This window comes from Prionailurus viverrinus, chromosome C2 (genome assembly GCF_022837055.1).
Source record: "Prionailurus viverrinus isolate Anna chromosome C2, UM_Priviv_1.0, whole genome shotgun sequence".
In the NCBI taxonomy this organism is placed as follows: domain Eukaryota; kingdom Metazoa; phylum Chordata; class Mammalia; order Carnivora; family Felidae; genus Prionailurus; species Prionailurus viverrinus.
In genome coordinates, this window is record NC_062569.1 from 6859544 (window position 1) to 6882756 (window position 23213).

The 23213-nt window shown below is 42.6% G+C and overlaps 1 protein-coding gene across 1 annotated transcript in view; it reads right to left on the reverse strand.

The window, feature by feature from the left end:
• Positions 1-447: 447 nt before the first annotated feature.
• The window catches only part of SCN11A (sodium voltage-gated channel alpha subunit 11), an 86675-nt gene continuing 63909 nt past the window's right edge, over positions 448-23213 (reverse strand). Inside the window, exons 21-27 of the mRNA XM_047875156.1 lie at positions 22552-22653; positions 21829-22098; positions 21095-21148; positions 18277-18418; positions 9971-10071; positions 4691-4961; positions 448-1763 (exon numbers count right to left, since the gene is read on the reverse strand). Of these exons, the coding sequence (XP_047731112.1) occupies positions 733-1763; positions 4691-4961; positions 9971-10071; positions 18277-18418; positions 21095-21148; positions 21829-22098; positions 22552-22653 (1971 nt within the window). The 3' untranslated portion in view covers positions 448-732. The remainder of the gene's footprint in view (positions 1764-4690; positions 4962-9970; positions 10072-18276; positions 18419-21094; positions 21149-21828; positions 22099-22551; positions 22654-23213) is intronic.

A 23213-nucleotide genomic window follows, 5' to 3' on the forward strand; every position in this document is an offset into this window, starting at 1 on the left:
CGAAATTCGAAGCAAAGCACCACTTTTAAATGATTCCTTAGACAACCGCCAAACAAGATGTTTTTTTAGTGTGCCATCTGAATGAAAGGCCAACTAAAAGTCTCATTTATTTATTTATTTTTTCGAAATGTATATAACGGAGATTGCAGCTGGTGAAAGATAGGGTGGGAACTGAGAAGTCAAGATCATGCCTTAGGTTCAAAACAAAACCAAAATACTAATGGCTGGTAAAAAAAAATATATATCTGCAATAGGTTATTTATTTATTGGCAGGTTTTGAATTTTTACTCAACATGCAAAGGAGTTATATGGGATAAGCCACATACTTGCATTGGGGAAAACACTGAACGAAGGTATTGAACAATGTGCTTAGAAACAATATGGAAAAACACCATCTACAGTTTTAATGTGGTTTTTGTTTTGTTTATTCTTTTTTTTCTCCATGATTTGAACTGTGCTTCAATCCTAACATTGGTGTGTCCTCTACAGCCCTTCTAGTGTCTTCCTTGCTAAGATACTGCCAGTGGTTGATAGTCAGGCAGCCTTATCGTCTATCTCTGTAAGAACCATTTGAAATACACATTGACATATCACTTCTTTTAGGCAGAAAAAGAAATGGGATGGCTATTCTGGGGGGTCAGTTGCTTGTTCACACACCGAGCTGTGGACCCCTGGAGCTGAGAGGCCGGAGGCAAGGTTGTGAGGCTGTGAGGTAAGGGTGGAGGTAGGGGCTCAGTCGTAGTGGACCTTGCCCTCCGCCACCCCGGAGCTGGAGAGGTCTCCATTGCAGAGTGTCTGGAGTGGTGAGCGAGGCCCGTCTTCTAAGGCACACATGGACATCTTCAGCTTGTATTTTCGAAAGGCCTTTTGAATAACAGCAGCACATCTTTCCTCTTCCTTCCTCTTGGTGGTGGTGACTATGGGTTCATACAACTTCTTGGAAGGGTTGGCCTCCATGAACTTCTCCTCCATCATTGCTTTCATGCTGTCCAGGCCGCTGGAGTCACCAAGTACCCTAGTGGTGAACGCGAAGAGAATATCCAGGCAGTGGAGGCGATCTCCACTCACCATGGGCAAGTCCATCATTAGGAACTGAAATCTGTTTGGCTTTGCCACCCGTAAAGGCTCAGGAAGGGCATCGGCAAAGTCAGAAAGGGCAGGATACTTGATAAACTGTGTTGCTTCTGGGTCAAACTTTTCCCAGACTTCATAGAATATTTCAAAGTCATCTTCACCCAAAGGGTCCTCGCTTTCTTCAGTGGCAGTATTGAAGTTCTCTAAGATCACAGCAATGTACATGTTGACAACAATGAGGAAGGAAATGATGATGTAACTAACAAAGTAGGCTATGGCTATGGCAGGGAGGTGACGGCTGTCTAAGTTGGGGTTGCATGAATCATTTGATTGCAGCATGGGCCTGAGGAGGGCATCCCAGCCTGCCGAGGTGGTGATCTGGAAGAGACAGAGTATGCTGCCAACAAAAGTCTTGAAGTTGAATATGTCATCAATTCCAAACCCTTCCTTCACTTTGCAAAAGCAGTTCATACCAAAAATGGCATAGATAAACATAACCAGAAAAAGCAGAAGACCGATGTTGAATAGAGAGGGAAGGGACATCATCAGAGCAAAAAGGAGGGTTCTAATTCCTCGTGCTGCCCGAACAAGTCTCAGGATCCGACCAATCCGAGCCAAGCGCACAACTCTGAAGAGCGTCGGAGGGAAGGGAATGTGCTGCTGGTTCTCCAAGGCAGAAACCATGGCACCTTAGGAGAAGGAGATAGGTCGATTAATTTCCAGCAGGCACACTGCTTTCAGATGCAGCTTGTCGCTCCTGCCTTGGAATCTTAGCGTGACCGACTTTTCTCGGTACTTTGCAACTTACGCACCGCACCCTTACCAACATCAGGGCAATATCTATCTGTGCCTTAACTTGGTAAATAATTTCCAAGCACCGTACAACTTTAAGATGGGACTTTGGATGGAATAGGAGATGATCTAAAATATTGAAGGCACCCAAGGAATGGAAAGAGAATGCAGTTTATAAAAGACTATTTTGTGAGTTATCTCATACACTCGAAGTACATTTTCTGTGCCGGGTATTGAAAGTCATTCACGGGATAAATATTTTTCCGTATTTGTTGGAAATGGAAGTGGAAAACAGATGGAAAACAGATAAACTAAGGGTGGAGTCCTTCAGATTAGAGCGCAGGGAGGAATGTCTGTTACCGAAGGTTGGCTTGAACCTGAGCTGTCATCAGAAACTGTGGAAACTCTAACCCCAAAACTCCTTAAAAAGGCCAGTTCCTCTTTGTGTAGGGGAATGTGAGCACAGCCTGCTACAGGTGATGACAGGGCTGGAGGGAGAAGGTGTTGGGAGGCTCAAATCTGGGCGGAAGCTGCCATGGGCGTCTCATATTTGTCAATATGCTCATCCCAAGGAAGGACTCCTGGGGTCTGCTCAAAAAGCTTGAGGGACTGGAGATACTTTCCGTATTGCTGTAGACACCCCCCAAAAGAGCATCTCGAGCAGAGGTTTCCGCAAACAGCTGAATATTTGCCCTAAAATGTCATCCTGTTCTCTCATCGCCTGCTCTGCAAGGAAATGATACAGGATTTGAAACAGCTCACATTTTGGCCTAAATATTATAGAACGGCTGGAACCTGCTTACCCTGTGTAGATATGGCCTTGGTCTTGCTCTGGGGGGTCCTCTGAGGTCATTAGGGGGGGTGGGCAGCCAGAATTGTCTGCTATCACCTAATGACTAAAGAGAAGTGGTGGATAATATACTTCACCAGCTGCCCCGTTGTGCCAATGAAGTTAAATTCACATGTTAATTTTGCAGCCGACGCTGGTAGATGTGGAATTTATTAAGTTCCAATTTAGCAACAACTGGAGGAGGTCCACCCTTTAAGGCCACCTCCTCCACGAATATTTCTCTGACTAATTGAGCCAACAGTAATCCGTCCTTTATCTGAGCTCAGTTCTGTGTACCATGAGATTTGGTGTGCAGCTAATTTCTCAGTTTCTGACTCTTTAAGGTGAGTAAGTCTCAATACGTCACCTGCCTCGTCAACTCCTAGAGAGATTCACTTTGACTCGCACTCATTTTGTATTTATCTAAAAGCTTAGGAAAGAGCTTGAGGAAGCGTAGAAGCTTAGTGTTGGGTGGCATATCTATCTACTGGCAAAGGCAGATAAAATGCTGCCCACATCGGTGAGTAGGATTTGGCTCAGCGCATGCATTTTCTCATCCACTGGAGCAAAATGCGATACAGTGCTCTGCTGGGGTCTGTTCAAATTGCCTAGCAGTTGTTCAAAGGACAGAAGTAAGAGATACTCCCACAAACTGCACAATGGCTGGCACTGCCTGGAAGGAGCTCAGTAAGTGGTGGGATAAGTGAGCTGCTCTCTACATATTGGAGGAAGGGCTCTTCAAGTTCTCCGAGGGCTGTGCCAAGACCCATCCTTACCACAGTTTTCTGGTTTTGCTGTTGCTGTCAGTTTCACCAGGACTTGGGATTGGAAGTGATTGACGAAGATAAGCGATCCATTTCACTGTAGGCGGGTGGAAGGATCTATTGCTAAACTTTATCTACATAAGTTTCATGGCTTAGAAGCCAGAACAGACTATCATCTGTACCATTTTCTCGTTCTTGGAAACATCGGCATTGCTGCCGTAGTGATAGGAACCAAAATATTTTGATCTCGCGTATCTGTTGAACGCATCCTTTCTGAAGGAGCACAAAAGCTCCCACTTGTGAAATCAGTTTTCATTATCTTCATTGCTTTTTGAACTACGAGAATGGCCTCTGGGTGGTTGCACACAATTATAAAAAGTCAAATTATCGGTTTAGTTAAAAGCAAACTGCAAAAACCCAGAGTGTTAACTCTCACGGTTTAGCCATGAAGAATTTAATTTCAAAGTTGATGTGTGTGTGTATGTATGTGTGTTATAAAAGGTATACAGCAACAGCTCTTTTTTTTCTGTATTCTTCTTCCATAAATCTTCTAGGTAATCCTGCTTATGTTAAGAAAAATATACTGATTATAGAGTAAGGCTGGTTGGTGAATGGGGTCCAAGCAGTAGAGACAAGCATCGTTCATGCTGCGGTTTAGGTTAACGTGGGATTCAGAAAAAAGAGAAAGCTCTGTTTATCTTTAGGACACACTCTTGGAAGCCCAGTTTGGAAGCCATGGAGGCCCTGTATGGGAGGTGAGAGAGGGCCTAGGAATGTCCCAGGGATACAGTAATTGTGATCTGATATCCACATGGATTTTGAACTAAGGAAAACCGTGGGAACTAAGTGCCAAATCCTCCAAACTAAAAGATGCTGACGAGAGCTTATAGTTGCGCAGGAAAGGTAGAGCTTTGGCTCAACTATGTGACTGTACCAGGTACCCCCACAAACACTTTAAGGTCATCTTAACTTTGTCTCTCTCCACTGAATAAATGGATCCGCACATTTATTGGACTCTCTACTTCACTCATGTAAACAGTCAAGAGAATGAAAATTGCTCCGTATCTCCTAGCAACTTCCCAGGCGAGAATGGCATCAGTACACCTATTTTTCTCAGAATCCACGTTAAGCCTAATTTGTTGCGTTGCGGATAGTCTGGACACGCTACCAAATGATAAGATTTACTTCTAGCTCTCAGAGGAAGGCCCCTCTGGCTTCTGATTTTACTTACTAACAATAGAGAGAACCACGATCACACAGTCGAATAAGTTCCAGCCATTGGTGAAGTAGTATTGCCTCAGAGCAAAGACTTTGATGAGACACTCAATTGTAAAGATGACCACAAAGGCCAGGTTGAGCTCCTCAAGGATGGCTTTTGTGGCTTCGGGATGGTTATTTGATTCAGCCATCATGATAACCATGTTGAGGAAAATGAGGATGATGATGATGACGTCAAAGACCTGGTTTGTGACCAGGTCGAACGCGAGACCCTGGCATTTATTCTGAGAGGGGGAAAAAGAAAAGAAATCTTAGATCATTTTGCATTGTAAGAACGAAGTCACGTACATAAGGAAGACACACACGACAGAATTTGTCCTCCCTCACAATTAAAGCAGTTTCTTGAAAAACGAACACCCTTTTTAAGCAAGAAATTCTTGCATATACATGTTCATTTAAATTTAATTACATGACTGCTTTTAAGCTGTAGGCTTACAGCTTTAATTCCATTTTAAAACACAAAAAATTAAAAATTCTCAGTGACAGCATAACTTTGGTATGATGGATGATGTTTTGCTAAAATAGAACAGCTCATGTTGGATTTAATGACACAAAGATGACCTTTGGTCTCTATACTTCAGCTGTTTCTTTACTTTGACTTCAATAATACCTGCTTACATAAGTATGCTGGACAAAATGGAATTCACATCCCCAAGGCTCCGTTCATTAATTCAGAATAGTCAGACCTTGTCCTTAACCCAAACTCTGTATGCGAGCAGTTCTTGAATGCCAATGTTCCACATGTGGCTCACTTGAAAATAAGGCTAGGTAAATGGGATTGTGAGGCAATGATTACTAAAGACAGAAGTGGAAAAATGATTTCATTTTATTACTGGTGGTGAACTTGCACAGTTGGCTGGTACACAGATGGCCATACGATGCACAGTTGCCCTGGTACAGGTTCTATCTCAAGTTTGCACACCTAACCCACCACACGCAGTGATATGACTCAACTATTCCACTGTATTTTCCGTAATCTAATGGCTGTGAAGCACTACTTTGCTCTTAGTGGAAAGCTATTCTTGAACACAAACTCAGACACTAATATTGCATGGCATGCTTGACTATAAATTGATTGTTTTATAATATATGTACATGTTAAGGTATTTTGTATTATCACCCAATCAAAATATACACACGCCAGTCTACTTGGAAAGCTCCTAAACCCCTAAGAATCATCATTAGAACCCTAGCATCTGTTACGGTAATCAGGCAAAAGATGATGGTGGCTGGTGGTGGTGATAGTGGAGAGAGATATAAGCATTTAGGTCGAAGAGCTAAGAGGGAAGGAAATGCAGAAGGAGTGTGTTTTCATGGCGGTGGCTGCGGGAAAATGATAAGCTGAGGCTATCATCTCAGGCTGGGGGAACCGGTCAGCCAGCCACAGAGCAGACAGTGCGGAATTTCGGAGGGAGATGTTAAGATCTGTCCTGACAACACTGAGTTTGAGGCACCAGTGAGGCATCCGAGGGCCCTGGGCAGGTAACGGTATGGGTACGGAGCTCAGGCGCAGAGCTGGAACGCAGATGTGGAGTTCAAGGGCACCAGTGCCGACATGACTTAAAACCATGAGAGTGAACGGCATCAGTCAGGAAGGGCGAGAACAAGGAGAAGAGGGGTTAGGGACAGCACTGGAGGGATACTACACGTAAGTTGGTGTCTTCCAAATTTTGTCCCAGAATCATTAAAGGAGTCTGGAGGAGAAACTTGAAAGTCAATTGCATTTGCTATGTGAGAATGCATCTGGGAAGTCAGAAAGGAACTGGAGAAAAGGTACTTTTAAGGGCGCTGTCCGGGGAAGCCCAGTGAGTGGCAAGAACTAAGAGCGAGGGAGGGTAAGCCTAGGCCTAAGAGTTCAACTCTGACAAACAGAGGAGATCAAGAATACAAGGTAGCTAAGTTGGCAGAGATAAAAAAGCATTTGCATGTACAAAAAAGCGTTAGAATGTAGTGAATCCTGCACCTCAGTATCATTTTTAAACCGGTAATGGAGCCCCCTCCCCCCCGCCGCTGTGTGGATGGTTCAGGAAGAATCAGAAATGACTCCAGATCCCTTCCTCTACTGTTAAAAAGAAAATGCATCACTGCTCAGGTAAAAACAGTTAGATTCCCCCCCCCCCCGCCCGTGCAATTGTTATTCATCTGTCCCAAAGATAATATTTAGATTTTAGAGATTGAAAAAAGTCAGTAGGAGGGGCGCCTGGGGGGCTCAGTCGGTTGAGGGCCAGACTTCAGCACAGGTCATGATTTCACAGTTTGTGGGTTCGAGCCCCGGGCCGGGCTCTGTGCTGACAGCTCGGAGCCTGGAGCCTGCTTCGGGTTCTGTGTCTCCCTCGCTCGCTGCCCCTCCCCCACTTGCGATCTGTCTGTCTCTCTCGCTCTCAAAAATAAATAAGCATTTAAAAAAAATTTTTTTTAATGTCAGTAGGGAGATTAAGTTGCAAGTTAAGTGCTAACAGCTGATGTAAAGTCTTAAATTCAGGGACATCAGCGAGTATGTATTCACCTCTTGCAAGACTGCTGTCTGGAACATAGAAGTTAACGTAAACGTGATGTGTTAACTGAGGAAATGATACTCGGTTGTTGGAATCGCTCGGTGTGAAGCTATGACTGGTAAGCTGCAGCTACACAGGGGATTACGGGGTGACACCTACCCGCAGACAATCCATGGGCCACAAGCACGGAGGTGGCAGCTTCCCTGGGGTAAAGTAGCTCGTGCCCACCGGAAGCTCAGCGCTTGCAGCCTAGCATGCAAAGTGCAGCGGAAAGGCCTAGAAGCTGCATCTGTGCCCTTGCAACATCTGTCTGGCTGTGTGCTGCCTTGCTTGCTTCATACCCTTTATGAGGTCGACGGGTAAATACGTGGGAACATACTGTGCCTCTTGAGTCTTCCAGTTAATTTCAAACCTAGGACCAACCAGTCCCAAATCAGCGGTTGCACAAAACCCACGGGCAAATAAAAATTCTCTCTGTCTTTTTTGTTGGCTCGAGGTCAAATGACAATGTCCTCAAATATAGTTATATCATTAACCTCCCAGTGAAAAATTCTTCCTGGTATAAATTCTAAACCCTTTGCCCGAACACTCACAGGTATTTTTAGCGCAACGCAAATATTTAATCCTAGTGGCGTGGACTCTGTGTGGACCCTCGAACATAACCTCTCACTCAGCTAATGGTCACGGACAATACACGCTGTGCCACGCTCTATTCTGCGTCACGGGAATAGCAGTAAACGAAACATACCTTGGATCATTTGGGGTCTCGTGTTCGAGTGGAAGTCTCTATGTCCTCTACACGCTGCAGACATCAAGCCCCTCTTCCATATTGCCTTCCTGAACTTTTCGGCCCCCTCCCTCCCTTGAAACTCACCTGTCAGAGCTGCTAACTATGGCTAGCCATCCCTTTTTAATCTGGTGTGCCCCAATTCCAGAGCCTCAATTAAGCTGCAAGCCTGAGACAGCCCCAGGCTACCTGAGAAAGCACGATTCACAGAGAGCAGGGGTCAGATCTGGCCCGCAGTTGGTTTTTGTGTTGCCTGGGAGCTCAGCATGGGTGTCACATTTTTTTAATGTTTGGGGGAAAACTCACGAGAAAAATAAAATGTCAGCATGTGAAAATTAAAGAAATCCAAGTTTCAGTGTCTATAAATCAAGTTGCCCTAGAACACAGCCATGCTTTATGACCATTAGTTCAATACTGTCTACGGCTGCCTTTGTGCTAATGCCAGAGTGGAGACCACGTGGCCCGCAAAGCCTGAAATATTTACTATCTGACCCTTTGCGGAAAAAGGTGTGTCAACTCCCGACACAGAAACTTCGTCGTAAATGCTGGTGAGGTGGAAGCCAGTAGGCATGGCCTAGACTTCACACCAGAAAAGACCGGTCGAGGATAGTATAAATACATTTTACACTGGTCAAGATTTAGTCAAAACTACAGGGAGAAATCACCTCACACCTGTCGCGGTGGGCAGAATTAACAACGTAAGAAACAACAGGTGTTGGTAAGGACATGGAGAAAAAGGAACCCTCTTGCCCTGTTGGTGTGAATGCAAACCGGGGCAGCCATTGTGGAAAACAGTATGGAGTTTCCTCAAACACTTGAAAGTAGAACTACCTTAAGGTCCCACAATCGCACTCCTAGATATTTGCCCAAAGAATATAAAAATACTAATTTGGGGGGATACATCCACGCTGATATTTATAACAGCCTTATCTACAATAGCCAAATTATGGGAACAGTCCCAAGTGTCCATCAACTAATGAATGGGCAAAGGTGGATATACACAATGGAATATCACTCAGCCATAAAAAGAATGAAATTTTGCTACTTGTAACAACATGGAGGGAGCTAGAGCCAAGTGAAATAAGTCAGTCAGAGACAGACAAACACCATAGGATCACACTTGCATGGGGAATTTAAGAAACAAAACCAACGAGCAAAGAGAGGAAAAAGAGAGAGAGAGAGAGAGAGAGAGAGAGACAAACCAAGAAACAGACTCTTAACTGCAGAGAACACACTGAGGATTACCAGGGGGAGGTGTGTAGGGGGAGGGCTGAAATAAGTGATGAAGATTAAGGAGTGCACTTGTTGTGGGGCGCCTGGGTGGCTCAGTCAGTTAAGCGTCCACCTCTTGATTTCGGCTCAGGTCACGATCTCACGGTTCGTGAGTTTGAGCCCCGCGTTGGGTTCTGCAATGATAGTGTGGAGCCTGCTTGGGATTCTCTCTCTCCCCCTCTGTCTCTCTGCCCCTCCCCCACTTGTGTTCTCTCTCTCTCTCTCTCTCTCTCTGTCTCTCTCTCTCTCAAGAAATAAACGTACAAAAAAAAAGGGGGGGAGTGCACTTGCCACAATCATCACCAAGTGATGTACGGAAGTGTTGAATCACTATACTCGACACCTGAAACTAATATAACACTGTGCGTTAACCACACTGGAATTTAAAATTAAAAAAGAAAAAAAAGATTTAAACTGTTAAGTTCACATCATTGCGATGAGCATATACTAAACACCTATTGTGCGCTTACCAAAAAGCAAATGAAAGGTTTTTTGCCTAAGTTCTTATTATTGAATTTGAATGTCTCATTTCCTTAAAGACACTAGGGTATCTGGGTTTTTATGGAGTTCTTAGATAATGTCTGTAAACTTAAAAAATAAAGGAGAATGGCACAGTAGACATCTGAGCTCAAGACCACTTAATAGATCTATGTGTTTAGAACAAATCAATTGCTCTCACCAGAGGCCTCGGAATGGGCTTTTGAGGTTTTTTGGATCCTAATTTTTTCATTGCATTATAGTATTTCTTCTGTTCTTCTGTCATAAAAATATCTTCACCACCTAAGTATATGGAGAAGATGAGAGCTAATTATCATTAACAGTATTTTTTTTTTTTTTGGAAACAAGTTCTAAATTTTCAGAAACAGTTTCAAAGTTCTACTACATTCTATCCTAAAATTCCAGTGGGAAGCAAAAGAGGCGGGACTCTAGGGGAAGGCTGAAAGGTAACAGGGTTTAAATTAAGGAATGAGGAAATAATGTTACTTTTATCAGCTATATTTTACTTTTTAGAATGTCAACAAAGATTACTTACTCTTTGCAAACAGCCATGGAATCTTTACAAGAACTGAATATATTTCAGGTTTCATAAATCAAACCACAGTGCAACAAAAATCTAGTAACAAACATTTAAACAGAAACTCTCACGAAGTGGCAATTAAAATTCTCCCGAATAAGTGTATAAATGCACATACCACCATTAATAGGATTTCATAAGATTTGTTCCGACCGATTCTCAGAAAAGAGCAACAACTAGAGAGCTTTAAATGTCACTATTGAGCAAGAAAGAATAGAAATATGAACAAGAATTTCTGTTTCTGGAAAATTTGGGAGGGAGTAAAATATCTAGAAATGCTGGGTAAATCAGAACAAATTCTTTTAAAACGTACAGCTAAACTGGCACAAAAGACAGGAAAATCTCCAGGGTCTGAAAATCAATAGTGATCAAAAAAGACAGAGAGTAGGAAACTAGCTTGAAGCCATTGTGGGCCAAGAGCATTTGCTAATCTCTGTAAAAACTAGAATCTTGGGCCTTAATAAGTATAAGGGAGTCATGAGGGAAAAAGGCAGTGGGCTTATGCCAAGATGCCTCCATGAATCTGGGACTCCCCAAGTGCTACCAATGACAGGGTGAAGAAGAAAACAGAATCTGTCTGTTGGTGGAGGAAGATAAGTAGGAAACTTAGTTTGGACTCTGGGTAAAAATCCAGTCTTCCCTGATAATTTGTGAATCCAGGCCTGCCTTGATGACAGTGTGGGATTTGAATTTTCACCCTACCAGTGTAGACCAAAAATATACAGCCTTATGGCAGTGTTTTCAACAATGGTGCTGGGGAAACTGGATATCCCCAATTTTCCCAGCACTAAGAATAAAGGTAAATCCTTAACACCACACACACACACAAAATACTCAAAAAAGATCAAAGACATAAAGGTAAGATCTAAAACAATAAAACTCTTAGAAGAAAACATAGGACAAAAACTTCACAACGTTAGATTTGGCAATGATTTCTTGCATGTGATGTGAAAGGCACAGAGAACAAAATTAAAAAGAGACAAATTGGACTTCATGAAAATTTTTAAATTTTGTACATTAAAAGACATTATCAGTGGAGCCAAAAGGCAACTCACAGAATGGGGGGAAATATTTACATATATATATATGTATATGTATTTATTTTATATATGTATATATCATATACATATTTTTCTATGATTTTATTTTTAAGTAATATTTATACCCAACATGGGGCTCCAACTCAAACCCAAGACCAAGAGTCACATGCTTCACTGACTCAGCCAGCCAGGTGCCCCTTATATATCAGAAATCATGTATCTGATAAGGGATTAATCAGAATATATGGAAAACTCCTAAAACTAAAAAACAAAAAAAAACCAAACAGCCAATGTCAGAGAAATTACTATCCGTGTTCTCTTCTAGAATTTTATGGTTTTAAGTCTCACATTTAGGTTTTTGATCCATTTTGAGTTTATTTTGGGGTATGGTGTTAGAAAGTGGTCCAGTTTCATTCTTTTACGCGTAGCTGTCCTGTTTTCCCAACGCCACTTATTGAAGAGACTGTTTTTCACCCATTGTATATTCTTGCTCCTTTGTCACAGATTAATTCACCAGATAAGCGTGTATTTATTTCTGGGCTCTCTATCCTGTTCCATTGGTCTGTGTGTCTATTTGTGCCCCGGTGCCATGCTGCTCTGATTACTACAGCTTTGTAGCATATCTTAAAATCTGAAATTGCAATGCTTCCAGCTTTGTTCTTCTTACTCAAGATTGCTTTGACTCTCCAGGGTCTTTTGTGGTTCCACACAAAGTTTCGTGTTATTTGTTCTTGTTCTGTGAAAAAATGCTGTTGGTATTTTGACGGGGATTGCATTGAATCCATAGATTGCTTTGGGTAGTATGGACATTTTAACGATATTAATTCTTCCAGTCCATGAGCATGGAATATCTTTCCATTTATATCATCTTCGATTTCTTTCATCCATGTTTGTAGTTTTCAGAGTATAGGTCTTTCACCTCTGTGATTAAATTTATTCCTAGGCATTTTATTCTTTTAAGTGTAATTGTAAATGGAGTTGTTTTCTTAGTTTCTCTTTCTGCTACTTCATTATTAGTGTATTAAAATGCTACCAATTGGCGGGTATTAATTTTGTGTCCTGCACATTTACTGAACTTATCTATTACTTCTGGTAGTTTTTTGGTAGAGTCTTTAGGATTTTGTTCATATCGTTTCATGTCATCTGCAAATAGTGGCAATTTAACTTCTTTAACAATATGGATGACTCATTCCTTTTCTCTTGTCTCACTCTCTTGTCTCCAGCCACGGCTGGAACTTCCAGTACTATGTTGAATAAAAGTGCCAAGAGTGAATATCTTTGTCTTCTTCCTGATCTTAGAGGAAAAGCTCTCAGTTTCCCCTCCACTGAGTACGATGTTAGCTATGGGCTTTTCGTATATGGCCTTTAATACGTTGAGGTATTTCCTTCTAAATCCCCTTTGTTAAGAGTTTTTATCATGAATGAGTGTAATATTTTTGTCAATATGTTTCTAGATGTCTCCTGAGGCAAGGGGAAAAAAAAGCCAAGATAAATTATCAGGAGTACATCGAAATAAAAACTTTTGCACGGTGAAGAAAACCATCAACAGAACAAAAAGGCAACCTACTAAATGGGAGAAGACCTTTGCAAATGATTTATCCAGTAAGGGTAAATATCCAAAATATATAAAGAGCTTATACAACTCAACAACCCAATTAAAAAATGGACAGGGGACCTGAATAGACACTTTTCCAAAGAGGACATACAAATGGCCAACAGACACATGAAAAAGGGCTCAACATCACTGTTGGGATCTTGATGCAAATCAAAATCACAGTGAGATATCACCTCACACCTGTCAGAATGACTAAAATAAAAAGGATAAGAAAGAACGAGTGTTGGCAAGAATGTGGAGAAAAAGGAGCCCTCACGCACGTTGGTAGGAATGCAAAATGGTGCAGCCACTGTGGAAAACAGTACGGAGGTTCCCCAAAACATTAAAAATAGAAATAGCATATGATCCAATAATTCTACTCCTGGGTATTTACCAAGAGAAAATGAAAACGCTAACTTAAAAAGATGCACACACCTCTATGTTTATTGTAGCATTATTTATAATAGCCAAGACATGGAAGAAACCTAAGCATCTATTGATAGACGAATGGAGAAGGAAGATGTACTACAGGGGCGGGTGCCTGGGTGGCTCAGTCGGTTAAGCATCTGAATCTGGCTCAGGTCATGATCTCACGGTTCATGAATCCGAGCCCCACATCGGGCTCTCTGCTGTCAGTGCAGAACCCGCTTTGGATCCTCTGTCTCCCTCTCTGCCCATGCTGGGCGCGCTCTCTCTCTCTTCCTCTCCCCCTCAAAAATAAATAGACATTAAAAAAAAGGGAAGATATGGCACACGTGTGTGCAATATTATGCGACCATTAAAAAAGGAGGAGTTTGTGCCATTTGTGACCACCTGGGTGGGCCTAGAGCGTATTATGCTAAGTAAAATAAGTCAAACTGAGAAAGACAAACACCACATGATTTCACGCCTACGCGGAATCTAAAAACCAAACGGATAAACAAACAGAAAGCAGAATCAGACCTAGAATACAGAGAACAAAGTGATGATCGCCAGAGGGAAGGGGGGGGGGGTGGGCAAAATGGGGGAAGGGGAGTGGGAGATACAGGCTTCCAGTTATGGAGGGAATAAGTCATGGGAACAAAAGGCACGGCATATGGAATAGAGGCAGTGATACTGTAATAATGTTGAAGAGTGACAGATGGCAGCCACACCGTGGTGAGCACACCGTAACGTATAACCTTGGCAAATCACTATGTGCTACACCTGAAAGTAATGTGATATCATGTGTCCACTATACTCTAAATAAAAAATAAATAAATAAATAAATAAATAAATAAATAAATAAAACAATCCAATTCAGAAACTGGCAAAGGACTCGACTAGCCATTTGTCTAAAGAAGACATATAAATAGGCAACAGGCCTATGGGAAAAAAAAAATGCTCACCACCGGGAGGCAGAGATATCTGCACACCGATGTTCACGGCAGCTCTAGTCACGAAAGCTAAAATGTGGAAGCAACCCAGGTTGCTTCACCGTCCATCAAGAGCTGAGCGGCTGGGCAAAATGCAGCATATATACGCGGTGGAATATTCTTCAGCCTTAAAAAGGGAGATTCTGACATATGCTACAGCACGGACGAACCTTGAGGACACGATGCTGAGGGAAATAAGTCCATCACAAACGGACAAATGCCATAGAACTCCACTTACACGAGGTACTCAGAGCAGCCAAATTCATAGCAAAAGAAAGCAGAATGGGAGTTTGCCAAGGGCTGGGGGAGGGGGAAAGGAAATGGGGAGGCAGGGTTGAACAGGTACAGGGTTTCGGTTTTACAAGATGAAAAGAGTTGCGGGGATGGGTAGGGGTGACGATTGCACAACATTATGAATGTACTTAATACCCCTGAACTGTACACGGAAAATGGTTAAGGTGGTAAATTTTATGTTATGTATATTGTACCACCGTAAAAAAAACAAAAAACAAAAAAAAAAAAACAAAAAACATTTTTTTTTGTAAAAAAAAAAAAAAAATGCAGCCCTAGAAGTTAACCAGATTGTCTCAGGATGCCTGGCAGATATGCGTCTTCAGTAATCATATGCATCATGACAGTATGTATTAGTGCTGTTATTCTGAGACTGTCCTGTGTGTGTGTTGGGGTATAAAGCAAAAATGAGTAATCATGGAAAATGTTGATTCTATCATTTCCTGTGCCCGTGAGAATCGGTTTTCTCAGCATGGGAAAGAAGAGATTCAATTCAAGTTATTATCAGAGAAGAGGTTAAGTGAAAACCTTACAGTTCTCAACGTGAATGACCAGTATTCATATTTCTACGTACATTTCCTTGAAGTCCTACATGTGAATAGCTCTGGCCACTGAAACATCCTAGAAGCAATGGCAATGAGCGTTCCAGGTTGTGATCTTGGGATACCACCTCCCCACCCACCCCCCCCCCCCCCAAAAAAAACCCAAAACAGAACTCCTTAGAGAAATGGCTGATTCTTGATCGGACACAGGAGTGATACCACTTAGCCCTGGAACATCTTGTCATTCCAGATGGCAAGGAAGCTGTCAAACGGGAGGACCTGATTTGAATCCTGATTTGAAAAGAAACAAACTTTAAGATCACTTGATCAAAGGATGAAAGATAAATATTTTAAGAAAATGAAAAGACTCAAAGAAATCTGAATGTTGACTGGGTACTTGACAAGCTTAAAGATTTCATGTTAAACTTTTTAGGTGTGATCATGGACTGTGTTTATGTTTAAAAAGAGATATGTCGGGGCGCCTGGGTGGCGCAGTCGGTTAAGCATCCGACTTCAGCCAGGTCACGATCTCACGGTCCGGGAGTTCGAGCCCCGCGTCGGGCTCTGGGCTGATGGCTCAGAGCCTGGAGCCTGTTTCCGATTCTGTGTCTCCCTCTCTCTCTGCCCCTCCCCCGTTCATGCTCTGTCTCTCTCTGTCCCAAAAATAAATAAACGTTGAAAAAAAATGTTTAAAAAAAAAAAATAAAAAGAGATATGTCTTGAAATATCGGTGGATGAAATGATGTGCTGTCATTTGCTCTGTTGAAAAATCTGGTGGCAGGATTGGATAAGGGGAGAGATGCCATAAAGATGGTTGTTTTTTTTTAATTTTTAAAAATGCTTTATTCACTTTTGAGTGAGAAAGAGAGACAGAGCATGAACAGGGGGAGGGGCAGAGAGAGAGAGAGAAAAATAGAATCTGAAGCAGGTTCCAGGCACTGAGCTGTCCCGCACAGAGCCCGACGCGGGGCTCGAACTCACGAACAGTGAGATCATGACCTGAGCCGAAGTCGAACGCCTAACCAAATGAGCCACCCAAGCGCCCCCATAAAGAAGCTCTTAAATCAATAAACATGTTGGGTGATGGGTAGTGTAGGTTCATTTTAGTATAGTCTTGTGCATGTTGGAAATCTTCTATAATAAAAAGTAAAGACAAAACGAAATGCCATGGCCTGATCAAAACAGTGATTTCAAATGTAAGCTGAAATCTAAAATCACAAGGCCTTGACATCCAAATTGTAAGTATTGACTGCAGTCAAGCCGCATATAACAGAGGTGACGCCACACCACACACCTCCAAGTAATAGCAGCAGTAAACTTACAGAAGGACAATGAGTGACTTTCCCCGAAGTCACTAAAGGCTAATCAGGGGCACCTGGGAGGCTCAGTCAGTTAAACGTCTGACTTCGGCTCAGGTCATGATCTCACGCACGGTTCGTGGGTTCGAGCCCCGCGTCAGGCTCTGTGCCGACAGCTCGGAGCCTGGAGCCGGCTTCAGATTCTGTGTCTCCCTCTCTCTCTGCCCCTCCCTTGCTCTCTCTCTCTCTCACTCTCTCTCAAAAATAAACATTAAAAAAATATTTTTAATAAGTAACAAAGCTAATCAGTATCAGTCTACATTTTGGATAGATTACAAGAGTTCAAGAAAAATTGAAAAGAGCCATAAAAAAGTTAGAAAACCAAAGGTGAATATTTAGTTACCTGATTTTAGGATTTGGGGATTCAGTTCCTACATGTAAGAGAAGAGGCCAAAAAAGGACAAGATTGGGAGTTCGGCCCCACAAAAATACTAAATGCCTACAAATCAAAAATGTCATTACAGAAATATAAGAAGCAAGTCACAAATTGGACTTAATATATAAAAACATAAGAAAAAGTGACAATTTCCATTTGGAAAAGAGACAAAGGGAGAAATATGGCCATCAATCTGAAAAATATATAAGCTCACAAATGATTAAATAAGTGAATATAAAACAATGAAATAACACCTTTACCCATCAAGCTGGAAACGAAAAATTATAAAAATACGAATGATGAGAACAGAGCAAACAGGCATTTTTGTATCTTGCAATCCTGTTGCAAGGAGCACCGAGCACAGCATTTCTGGAAGGTTATTTGACAATATATGTTTAATGCCTTAAATTCTAGAAACTTATCCTGAGAAAATAATCACAGATACAGAGAGAATTTCAAGAATGTTCACGATAGTTTCAGAAGAGCAAGAAATTTAGAAATGACCTAAATGTCCAAAAAAGAAGGGAGTGATTAAGATAAGTTACTATCTATCTATAATATGAGATGCAATTCAGCCCTGAAAATTCTCACAATAGAGATGATTTCATCACATGGGCTCAGTACTAATGGGGAAGGGGGTGCTACAAAATTAAAAATATTGTGTCATCTCAACCATGTACAAGGAATACATATTTAGTGAGAAAGTAACTGAGGAGGCTTACTCTAAAACTGTTATCATCTAGTGACCACCTTAGTGGCGATTAAATTTTTTTAGTCTTCTTTTATTTTCCGCATTCACTAAACATCCCCTTATAGACTACAGAATCAGAAAAAAAATACACATCTGTTTATTACAATGCATGACGAAAAAAATCTCCCTAAAAAAACCCCGCCTCTTTCCCAACCGACTTGTTTCCAAGTATGTTCACAAAATCTGCCGAGACTCGCGTGCTGGGAGCCAGGACACAAGTTTGCTGGAAAAGGAGAGTTCTTCTTTTTATCTTGGATTACAAGGTACACTTGAAAGGTTACTTAAATATGACTGTAGAGTCATAAATACTAATCCTAGTACGTGTTTTTCTGTTGGGGTTCAACAATGTCCTCTGTGTAAGGGGGTAGAATGGAGAATAAACGCAGCGATTTAATAGAAACCAGCTATCCTCAATCTCTTTTCAGCCATATCTCCAAGAATCTTCTCCAGGTGGCTTTGTTCCCATGCAGATGATGCTTTGCACCACAATCTAGATCAGCATTGTGTTCCTTCCAAGCCCTTTGGGGAAGACGTAAAACCACCAAATCAGAACAACCCCCATACTTATCTTTTTCTGCTGTTGGTTGAAGTTGTCAATAATAACACCGATGAAGAGATTCAGAGTAAAGAATGAGCCAAAGATGATAAAAGCCACGAAGAAAAGGTAGTTTTGTGGGTTCTCCTCAAACCCTGGCTGTAGTTCTTTCTGTTAGGGAGTTTTTTTAAACAAGAAAAGAAAACAATTACTGGAGAAAATTAGAAGCCATCTTAACTACCTTATCTAAAAGACCACAGTGTCTCTCGGCAGGAGCTTTAGCTCCCCAGCCTCCTCCAACCAGCCATGGATCGTGCAGGGAGACCCTCTTTAAGCTTCCCCTTGAGGGGCTTAAGTTGTACCATGCAATGGGGAGGGCATGTGAAAAGAGGCGTAGGCTTTTTTCTCCTAAGCAATAGAGAATCATGAAAGGGTTGTAAGATTGGGGAATGGCATGACCCCATGTGTCCTTTGAGAAGGTCTCTAGAATGTCTATATGGACACATAACTGGAAGGAGCCAGACTGGAGATGAGGCCACTGGAGAAGGGGCACAGTCCCTTCAGGCAGAGGTGACTACCAACTCTTGATGAACAGCTACATCCTTCATATAGAGACCACTGTTGTATTTAGTCTGTGCTTGTGCCCGGTCACTCTTGAATTCCCAGTTTACTGGGAATACTTTGGGCATACTTTGTGACATGTGACATGTAGATTCTCAATACACCTTGGATGGATGGATGGATGGATGGATGGATGGATGGATGGATGAGTGAATTAATAATCAAGCTCTAGAGCAGACGCAAAAATGGACCACAACTAACTTCCCCCAACTCAAGGTGTGACCAAAAGAATCCAAAATCCCCTTTGTCCAAGTTCTTCACATTGTCATTGGCTTTATGCAGTTTGGGGACAGGTGGCAGGAAGAGTTCTCTTTTCTTTCTTCAGATTGCATGCGAAGATATATCTATGAGTGTTGATAGCTCTGTCACTTGTTCAATGTTTTTATGATGTTTGCTATTTAATACCCACCACACAGACTAATGTAATGAAGGTAATATTTGAAAATATTTTTGTCTTTTGCCTTGAAGAGTACCTGGCCTTGGTCCCAATTGGCTTGAGATGTCCATTTGTTTGAACTAAGGGTAGCCATTAGTACAAAAACTATATAATGGAAAGAATCACCACTCAGCATCTGACATTTAAAATAAGGTTATAATGCAGGCTAACCATCCTGCAAAGGGAGGTTCAACTAGGGAAAGTAAATGATAAAAGCTCACCTCTCTTGTACCCAGAAAAAGCAGTAGAGCGACAGAGAACATCAGAGTCATGAGATGTGTATCCTGATTCTCCCTCCATGGGTTTGGAGAGGGGACTTGGGATTCAGTAAATTGAAAGGAACATGAAGGGGGGAAAGAGGATAGTTTTGCTCAACTTCTGTATTTTTCTAAAAGGAAGCTGCTGCTGGGAAGGTCTGGGATACATTGTGTAGGCAGGATGACTTAAGAGGTTAGAGTAGCATACTTGGACAGAAAGAGTCTCTCAAACTTCTCAGTTTTCATGAGGCTGGGAAATGGAGTTGATAGCCATGGGCCCGCCCTGATGGGCTTTTGGTAAGTGATGGGAGTAGCCTGCTGGGCCAGGGAGCCAAGTAGAGGACATGACAGAGAGTCAGTGTTTAAGGCCAGGAAGAGTTAAGGGGGGAGAAAGGCCCATGTTTTCACCAATATTTGAGACCCGCAAGATTCTCTGTGACTACACAGACAAGGGTATCATCATGCTAGGTGCCAGCACATACCAGCTATAATGTCCCAGGACCAGCATCAGGATGGGCATCCCTCCACCCACCGCCACCCACCTATCATTCGCTCAGGGAACATACGTAAGCCACGCTTCCTGCAGACTTCTGCATACGATTCCCTCCCCATCCCCCATCTCCACCTCAAGGCAAATGGATGCCTAAGGTAAACTAGGGTGAAGGTCATATACTCAAAAGACAAAAATTAAGCACATTAATACTTTAAAATACTGCGTTTGTTATAATTTACTACTGTACCACTTCTCACACCCCCAGTGATGCCTCTACCAGCTCACATGTATTGAACATCTACTATGTGCCAGGCATCAATCCTGCAGACTCTCAAACAGAACAACATGTGTGTGACGACAGGAAAAAAATAATGCTGGCTCCATTCTTGATTCAACCATTTGCTTACTCCATGGCTTTGGGCAGCATTCTTCCTTTCTACTCCTCGGTTTTCCCTACTGGGAAATAGAAATGGCCTAGATGGCTGAGTACCCTTCCAACTTTGGGAATCCATGATTTTACTTCTTACTTAACTAGAATTTAACAGGTGGCAATCGCCAAAAGCCCGTTTAGTCTCTGGAGAGACTGTAGCCATGGGAAGCCTCTCTTATCAGACGCAGTCCGTCTGTAAGGTCTTCCCAACAGCCCTTGCCTGGCACCCTTTGAAATCTGGCTTCTGCCTGTATACCCATTTGGAAAAGAAGTGAGAGAGGAAAATCAAGGCATTCTGTGATTCTGTTGCTTCTGGCTCCAAAGCATCCCAAATCCCTTTTGTCCAAGTTCTCCTCCGTGAGAGGTTGTTCCTTGGTCACTCTGGAGAAACAGGACTGGGCTTTGGAGCAGAACGGAATGGAATACTCATCAGAAGATGAATGGAAACTTTTTTTTTTTTTGATCCCTATTTCATAGTGTTTGTCCCAAGGAAAACAGGGCAAGAATGCTAGCCAGTGGAACTACGACGTGGGAAGTTCTAGACCGTGTAGTGATAACATCCCTGATGTGACCCTGGCACTCTCTATAACATGGCAGAACACGAGCTCACCCCTCTGGAGTCGACAGCTGCATACATGATATCCATCCAGCCCTTAAATGTTGCCTGTAACAAAAGCAGAGAAACATGAACACAGAGACTTGCTATCTACAGATGAGTGCCATAAAACAGCAAGCAAGGCCCAGTGGGCAGATGCATCTAAGACGATGCCCCACCCTTCCAGGACAGAATGGCCAGGTGAAAGAGAATTCCTTTCCTTTAGAAAGGAATTCAGACTATGGGTGTCTTGTGGGGTTTTTTTTTCTTCTTCATTTATACAAAATAAAGAGTTGTTTTTTTTTTTTAAGAAATTCCTGCCTTAAAAATTTCTGGAGAAGCTTTGTTAAAGCTGCTGGAAAGAGCCTGGCTGAGGCTTCCCTTGTGCCTCATGTTTGTGCTGTTCAAGCCCTGGCAACCGTGGTTTGACCAGAGGACTGACTTCCAACAAAGAAGTGCTGCTTAGCAACTGAGTCTCCGCTCCTGTTTGGCTCTGGAGAGTAAGGCGCCATACGGGACAGGGTGAGAGATGTACAGGGCCTTGCGTGGAGGTTGAGGCTCAGTAAACAAGAAAGTTGGAGACACTCGGTGGGGGGCAGTTCCAGAGGGCACTGGCTTCCACATGAGGAACTGGGATTCGATTCCACCAGCTCAATGCAGTCACTGTGTTTTTCGTTAACCCGAGAAACGATTTATGCTTCTTTTAAGGTTTCTCTCCTCCGAGTAAAAAATATACCAACGGCACTTACCACTTGCAAGAGGGCAAGGTAGGCCATTCCTACATTGTCAAAGTTGACCGGCGGGGTGACCCAAGAGAAATTTCCACTTTCGCATTGACTTTGGTTTGCCACAACGCTGTAATTTATAACTGAGTTTGTATCTGATACATTAATGCATCTTCCAAATTTTCCAGAGAAGAAGTTTACTCCCAGGATACAAAATATGAGCCAGAAAATGAGGCAGACAAGCAAAACATTCAGAATGGCAGGTATGGCACCTATGAGAGCATTGACGACCACCTTAAAAAAGAAAACGGAAGAAAAAGTAGGACTCACCAAGCTCTGGATCTCAGGATGGGCCTGATGTGCAGGACTGGACCTCTTAGGGTCTGTCTTTACTTTCTACCCTCAAACTCCCAACCCCGCATCCTAGGACAAGCCCTGCTCTCGGCTCCATACGGACCCGTTTCTCTTGTCACTGAGGATCACTTGAGAAGTGTCCCCTGATGACAGTGTCACAGACCTATGGGACACCTGCCCTAGGATTGAAGGAAAGCCGGAACCCATCTTGCCTACCACAGAATGCACGCTACGTCCTAAATTTTTCATCTCTCAAATTCTAAACAGCACGTTAGGTAGGAAGGAGTCCAGAAACAGCTTGATGATTTAAGGGAAGCCCAGCCCAAGAAGAACGATTGGTGTTTCCACTTCTCCCTGACAGCTGACCTTCCTCCCGTGTGCTGAAGAACGTACCTTCATTCCTTCAAACTGGGACAGTGCGCGCAGGGGCCTCAGTGCTCGTAGAGTCCTGAAGGACTTCAAGCTCTTTAGGTCGATGAGACTGGTCACAGAGACCTGGTGGGAAGAGAAGCGATAGGTAGTGTACCTGACTTGGCTCCCAGGGAAGCCAGTGGGGGGCTGGTAGCCCTCATTCTGAGAAGCAGACACAGGGTATCCTCAGTGGATTATCCAGAAACAGAAGCCAGCCAGCCTTCTAGAAGTCGGAAGGCAAGTGAAGAGGCTATTTTTGCTCCAGTCTGCCAAAGCTACAACCCATGCAGGTGAGGGCAATGCACTTACATGATTTGTTTAATGAAAGACAAAGAAAAGTGAGAAATTGTTAAAGGAAACCAAAGGACATGACAATGATGTGTCACTTAGGGTCCTGAATTGGATCCTGGACTAGGGGTAGGTGAGGGAAGGTGACACAGGTGGATAGAAAGAATTAACCATAAAGGACCTTATTGAAACGATTGACAAAATTAGAAAATGTGTATGGATCTTACTATTGAGTCACGTTAAATTTCCCAACTTTGATAATTGTGCTGTGACCATGTGAGACAATTTCATTGTTCTCAGGAAATACACACTGGAATGTTTAGGGGTAAAGAGGTGTGGTGCCTGCAACCTAATCT